The sequence below is a fragment of the Phaseolus vulgaris genome, chromosome 11 (genome assembly GCF_000499845.2).
Source record: "Phaseolus vulgaris cultivar G19833 chromosome 11, P. vulgaris v2.0, whole genome shotgun sequence".
In the NCBI taxonomy this organism is placed as follows: Eukaryota; Viridiplantae; Streptophyta; class Magnoliopsida; order Fabales; family Fabaceae; genus Phaseolus; species Phaseolus vulgaris.
The window spans coordinates 23,245,532-23,252,470 of NC_023749.2; the positions used below are offsets into that span (position 1 = coordinate 23,245,532).

The 6,939-nt window shown below is 52.8% G+C and overlaps 1 protein-coding gene across 1 annotated transcript; it reads left to right on the forward strand.

Moving 5' to 3' along the window:
- Positions 1-1,169: 1,169 nt before the first annotated feature.
- LOC137837166 (uncharacterized) lies at positions 1,170-1,616 on the forward strand. Its single transcript, XM_068646057.1, has one exon. The coding sequence runs from the start codon at positions 1,170-1,172 to the stop codon at positions 1,614-1,616; it is 447 nt and encodes a 148-aa protein (XP_068502158.1).
- Positions 1,617-6,939: the final 5,323 nt, after the last annotated feature.

A 6,939-nucleotide genomic window follows, 5' to 3' on the forward strand; every position in this document is an offset into this window, starting at 1 on the left:
CACGGGGCAAGTGACTGGGGAGTACCAAGCCAAGGACCCACAGATGGCGGCATATTTGAGATATGTCCAAGTATTGAAAGGGGCGTCCGTGGCATTTGAGTTAGTCCACGTCCCGAGAGAGCAGAATGCCCGAGCTGACTTGCTCGCCAAGCTGGCCAGCTCAGGCAAGGGGGGAAGGCAGAGGACAGTCATCCAAGAGACCCTCAACACGCCACAAACGTTTGTGGCAGATAATAGGGTGGATGTCCTTCAGATCATCACGGTTAAGGGAAGGCCGAGGAGTCATCGGTCTTTGATTCAGGAAACAGTGAGGGCCCCCAGTATAAGTGTTTACCCTGCCTCACCAGAAGAGGAGGACCCCATGCAGGTGTGCGTCCTGGAGAAGGGGACACGTGGATGACGCCCTATAGGCGCTATATCGCGGATGGGATCCTCCCAGCAAAGCCAAAAGAAGGCAAGAAGATAAAGAGAAACTCTGCGAGATACACTCTCGTGGATGGACCACTGTTCAGACACGGGTTCACGCACCAGATTTTGACATGCGTGAGTGGAGATGAGTGCACAAGGATAATGTCTGAGCTCCATGAAGGGATTTGTGGAAGCCACGTTGGAGGAAATTTTTTGGCATCCAAGGTGGTCCGTGCAGGCTTCTACTGGCCGATGGTGAGGGAGGATTGCGTAAGGTACCCCCAGCGATGCAAGCAGTGCCAAATGCATGCTGACTGGCACAAGGCGCCTCCAGAAGAGCTGAGGTCGATTTACAGCCCATGGCCTTTCCATACGTGGGGAATTGACATTCTAGGGCCCTTCCCGTTAGCGATAAGGCAGATGAAGTACTTGATAGTTGCCATCAAGTACTTCACGAAGTGGATAGAAGCAGAGCCCGTGGCTCAGATCACCGAACACAAGGTACAGCACTTCGTTTGGAAGAATATCGTGTGTCGCTTCGGGGTACCGAGGCGTCTCGTCTCAGGTAATGGTACTCAGTTTGCCAGCCTGCAGGTGGGCAAGTTATGCTCAGAGGTAGGCATCAAGCAAGTGTTTGCATCTGTCAAACACCCCCAGACGAACGGACAGGTGGAGTCCGCCAACAGAATTTTGTTGAGGGGATTGAAGAGGAGGCTCGAGAAAGCCAAGGGAGCTTAGGTGGAGGAGGTGCCGAGGATAGTATGGGCTTATCGCACCACGCCCCAGACTTCCACCATGGAGACGCCATTCAGCCTTGTGTACGGATCCATGAGCTTCCAGTGGAGATCCATGAGAGCTCACCGCGTTTCCAGAGCTTTGTGGCTGAAGAGTCCAACGCGGAGAGGAGGGTAAACTTAGACCTGTTGGACGAAACCAGAGAAGAGGCAAGAATCAAGGCTGAGGCCGTGAAGAGGAGGGTAGAGCATCAGTACAACTCCAAGGTGAAGTCGCGGCAGTTCCAAGTAGCTGACTTGGTCATGCGGAAGCCTCATCCATATGAGTTGGAGCACAAGCTGTCTCCCAAGTGGACCGGGCCCTTTAGAGTAACCGAGGTTAGGGGGAATGGTTCGTACAAGCTTGAGACTCTGGAGGGAGGCCCCATTCCACGCACTTGGAACGCGGCAAACTTGAAGTTTTACTTTAGTTAAAGACTTTATGTAGTATACAGTTTAAGGGGACACTCTTTTTCCCTCTCGGGGGGTTTTTAATGAGGTCACCCAAGTAAAAATCAGTTTGAGCATACATTGTCTTGAGTTTTCCTTTCTTACAATGTAAAGAAACGCTAAAAGGAAATGGCGCGGTTCATTAAGAAACGAACTCGCCACCATGGTGGTTAGACACCTCAGCAAGAGGGACACGGATATCTTCTCTGGGCGTGGACACCAAGCGCGCAAACCATCGCGGACGTTTAGACACCCCAAAGGGAGTGGCGGGAGCGCACACTTCAGGCATGGGTGTCGAGCACGAAAGGTAAGTATAACATAGTTAAAATCCGGGCGTCTTGTCCCTAGGCAGGGGTTAACGGATTCCTTCGGGACGCCCCCTCCCCAGGAGAGAACGACTAGCCCCGGTTGCCTGATTTTTAGACACCTCGCAAGGAAGTGGTGGGGGGAGTCTCCTTCGAGTGTGGGCATCAGGCAGAGAGGAAGTTCGGAGCAGTGGAAAGTCAGGCGACTTGGTGCAGATACACGCCAGATAGGAGAAGCGCCATCCTTCGGGAAATCTTCTCCTTGAGCATAATCACCAAGTCCCTGGTCATCTTGGTGTTTAGACACACCGGGGACGATACGACATTGCTGTCAGCATGCCTCTCCTCGGGCGTGGGCACCAAGTGCGTAGAGATAAGGACTAGTTGCCTTGGTGTTTAGACACACCGGGGATGATACGACGCTGCTTTTAGCAGGCCTCTCCTCGGGCGTGGGCACTGTTCCGTCCGGTTGACCTGGGATGTCTTCGTGCGCGACCTCAACCGTCAGCTAGGGACTCCTTCCCACTGGTTACCTGTGGATTCCTGCAAAGAAGAAGGACAAAAGGGCGCCCTAGCGGCCGTTTGCACTCCGACGCTCAAGTCAGCCAGCAAGAAACACCAAAACTATGCACCTCCGTATCGGAGCACCGCGTATGGCACTCTGAAGGTGGTGAAAAGGAAACTGTGTCTAGTGTATATTTCTCCTTCTGACAAAAATCTTTCCCTAGTCCCTTGTGCGTAACCTCAAGGCTCGAGCAAGTAACTAGAGAGTTTCTGGGAAATTTGCCAAAAGTTCGAACCCTGTTTCCAACATTCTCAGCGCTATTTAAACTGTCCAAGCATTTAAAGCGCCTTAAAGCGCTTTTAATCACAAAACGTAACGCACTTAATTAACGCGTCTAATTAGAAAACGCAGCGCATTTAAGACGTTGAAACGCTTGGGAGCCTTTATAGTACCTTAAATGCTCGAAACGGAAACCGTATTGAATGACTTTAATTACCTGGCACCTGACTGAATGGTGTTTCTATCCTGACCTGGCTGTCGTCACGTGGAGGGCCTCACAACGCCATGACCCCACCTGGGGACGTTTCTGCCCATCTGGGGACGTTTCTACGTGTGAGTCCTCCTGCTTGGGAGTGCTACTGCGCAAGGGGTGACTTTTTGGGCGCCAACTCATGCCCCCAATCATCTAGTCACTCACTTTGAGAGCGTATCTGCCTTCCTCTCGTACCCTACACCTGGCTACCCTGGGCGTGACCCTCCCCTTGAGTCGTATCTGTCCCAAAGGCGTCTCTGAGGCGGCAGGGGTACTTCACGAGTCAGGTTGCCCTACACTGGTGCTATCACTATGGCCTTGAAGCCACCTTTTCCTTCTCTTTATCACTTCCCGGATTATCGGGACCTGAGGCCTTCCCACGGCACCGCTCCCTCCATGGTCTTTCCTACCCATGGGTATCGGGGAATCGTGCTGTGACTGCCTTGACTTAATGATATTTGCTCTTGGCGACGTCCTGGTTGGGCAACGCCTTCGCCTAGGCGGCGCCTTGCCTTGGCGACGCTTCCTCTTGGCGAAGCTGGCACTTGGCGTCCCTTTATCTAGGCGACGCCTTATGTTGAATTTGACTTCAGGCGTTGACTTTGACTTTGACTTTGTCAACGCCCGGATACGGGACGGTACACAAGCCCCCCAGTCTTAAGCCGAAGACTTGTCTTCAGCGCAAAGACTAAGGCCTCGCCCACGCCGTCCACGTGTCACCCTGATGATGTGTCATTCCCTGCTGACTCAACCATTCTCGAATTGTTGACGTGACACTCTCTGAACCCTAGGGGCACTCTTAATGGCTGATTGGACATCCTCTGAAGCGGGGAGAAACACCTTTTGGGCTACGCTTAATCGCGCGCCACGTGGCTCATCGCACGGCCAGCCTCTAGAGTCCCCCGCGCTTCCCTTGGGCGCTTAATCCTTTGACACGCGGCACGATCTCACGGCTCCTGATTAGCGCCTCTTGAGTTGCAAATGTAACGTTTAAGTTACCCCAAACCCCGCGCTCATACCCACTGTTTCATCCATTCTCTCTGCATCTCCGCACTGTTCATCACCTTCAAGCCTTTCTCTGCAACTTCTGCTCTTTCCTTCGTGCTTTCCTTCCTCTCCCACTTCGACATCAAAGGTATGATTTTTGCATCTCCATGTCGCATTGCATCACTGTATATTGAACTGCCTGGGACTGTTTTATGTTTACACATTACTGTGTTCTTCCGCTCCTCCGTTCTTCTCTGTCCCCTTCTCCTTCTTTATGGGTTTTCTCGCGTGGGTAGTATTTCCTGGGGTTTTACCCCCTTTTCTGTCTTGGCATCGCTTTGTTAAACTCTTTTTTCCTTTCTTCTTTCTCCAGCTATTTATTCACACCATGACGCGCCCGAACGCAAAGTCTGGTTCTCCTCCCAAGACCCCCAAGTCCAATTATAAAGCTTTCTATACCTGGGCCCCCGACGAGCTTTTGAACGAGTGCACCAGCCTGACATCCTTTCAGGATCTGGAGAATCATCGTGGGGATCCCCACTTGTATAACTTTAATGCCTTCTGCCGCACTCATGACGCGCACATCTCCGTTCGTCCTGGCCGACCGGGGGAACCTGTGTGTGTGGATGACAGACCTAGAAAGGGGGATCCTTTCTTCTTCATGTACCAGACGGTATTCAAACGCGTCGGGGTGCGTCTCCCCTTCACGCCCTTTGAGAGGGAACTCCTCACTGAGATTAACACAGCCCCCGCCCAACTCCACCCCAACAGCTGGGCATTTGTAAGGGGCTTCCAAATTCTATGCGGGTACCTGGGCATCCTTCCCTCTGTGGATGTCTTCTTGCATTTCTTCGAAGTGAAGAAACAGGGGAAGAGTTTCTTGGTAAGCTTCTCCGGCATCGCGGGCAGGATCATCCTCACCCTCTTCCAGAACTCTTACAAAAACTGGAAAGGTAAATTCTTTAGGGTGTGCTGTGCCAAACATGACCCCACAGCCTTAGACGGCTTTCCCCTATACTGGACGCAGCACCCCAAACTGCTCAAGCCTAAGGCCCTGGATGAGCTATCCCCCGCTGATAGGGAGATATGCAAAGCCCTGGCTGGTCTGGGAATCGTCTTCGATACGCTGAAGCTCATTGTGAGCGAATACAACGCCCACTCCCTGACCACCTACTTTGGTAGGGAGATTCCTCCCTCATTATCTTTCGTTGTCTGTATTTTGCTGCTTCATGTTTGTTCTTCTGGCCTCTTCCCTCTGTTTTCCATTGTGCCATGTGACCTACGCCTCATGCATCTACGCGTTTGTGGTTCTGTATGGTTGCTTTGGCTTTGATTTCTACTGCTGGGTTTATTTGAATGTAGGGTCAGTGATGGGTGCTTCCAAAAGGATGATGCTGGCGAAAGCGATAAAGGACGCTCATGCTGCCAAAGCGGGCGCTTCCTCCGCCCCTGCTGCTGACCTGAACCCCCCATCAACCCTGCCTCTGCCACCGCCGACCACTACAGAAGTTCCACTAGGCTCATCTTCACCGTCCCCACATAGCCCTGAGGCGCTTCAGACTCCTGGCTCTCCTCTGCCCATTGCCGCCGTTCCCCTAGCCGTGGCCTCATCGCCGGCCCCAACCCCCCTCGACAAAGGGAAACGGGTCTTGGAGATCATATCCGACGATGAGGACTCGGAGGGCGTGGCACCCTTCAAGAGGAGGAAATCTGCAAGGGTCCCTCTCTCACCAGCGGCGTCGCCCCCGGGAGAGGACTCTTTCAGGGACAACCCTCCAAGCGCTACCTCCCTTCCCCCCACAACTGTCCAAGAAGATATAGGCGAAGGCGCCGAGTCTGCTCCACCTCCACCACCGGCAGAGGTCTCTGCTTCTCCTGCCCCCGTCGCTGCCGCCCCCGATTTTATCGCCATCCCTCCTCCAATTATGCATCTAATGAGGGGCTTCAGTGGTGGAACGATGCCAGAGGGCTCCGACAGGAAAGAGGGCATGCCTTTCTACTTGGGGGCCTTCTTGGCGGTGGCCCTTGAATGGCGCGCCCAGGCCAGGAACGCTGTTTTGTACACTCAAACCCTCCAGGCCTTGGAAACAAGGGTAGCTGCCCTGGAGGAGGAAAAGAAAACCCTGGAATGCCAAAACAAGGCCTACCAAAACACTCTGAAGCAGGCTCAAGAGGCCAAGGAAAAGGCTGAAAAACAACTGGTAGAGGCGATGGGGTTCCAGGCTGACTTCTACACTCGAGAAGTCGCCCTCCAAGTTCAGATAACGAGCCTTCAAGACTTAGTTGAAGCTGACGCGGAAGTTCAAAAGGACTTGAAGGACCGTTGCTGTGAGCAGGCTGACAAGATGGAGCGGATGGAGGGGGAAATGGCTACCCAAGCCAAAGCTATGGACCTTCTCTAGGTTGACTACGACAAACTGCAGGTCGAGGTCAGTCGACTTCGCGTGGAGAAGGAGGCTTTGGAGAAGCAGGTAGCTTCTGGGGACGCCACCATTGAGGAGCTAGAGAAGGACAAAAAGACCCTCATCCAGGACATAGCGGGCACTTTCGAGGAGGGATTCCAGGAGGCTCTGGCCCAAGCTGTCTGCATGAATCCGGGAATCAACATTTCCAACTGCGATTCCACTCACCACATTGTTGATGGAAAAGTCGTGCCCCTGGAAATGGACGATTGAACCGCCACCCTCGATCATCACTTTATTCCTTTACACTTGTTCTAACCTTCTTTGACAAACTTGTAATTCTTTGAATCGTCTGCACATTTGTTACAACTTTGGGTTTTTGCATGATTACTTTCGTGCTGTTGAGATATAAAATTCCGCCTGTGTGATTTTACTTTCACTCTTCGCCTTCGGATGCTTTGGTTGTTTTGCCTGTACTATACTCGTTTCTTTCACTTCGTTGGGCGGCCTTGTATGCCCGGGGAAGGTCACGCGTCGATGCCCACGCCCATGGAGAGGCTTACCTAACGGGGTCGTA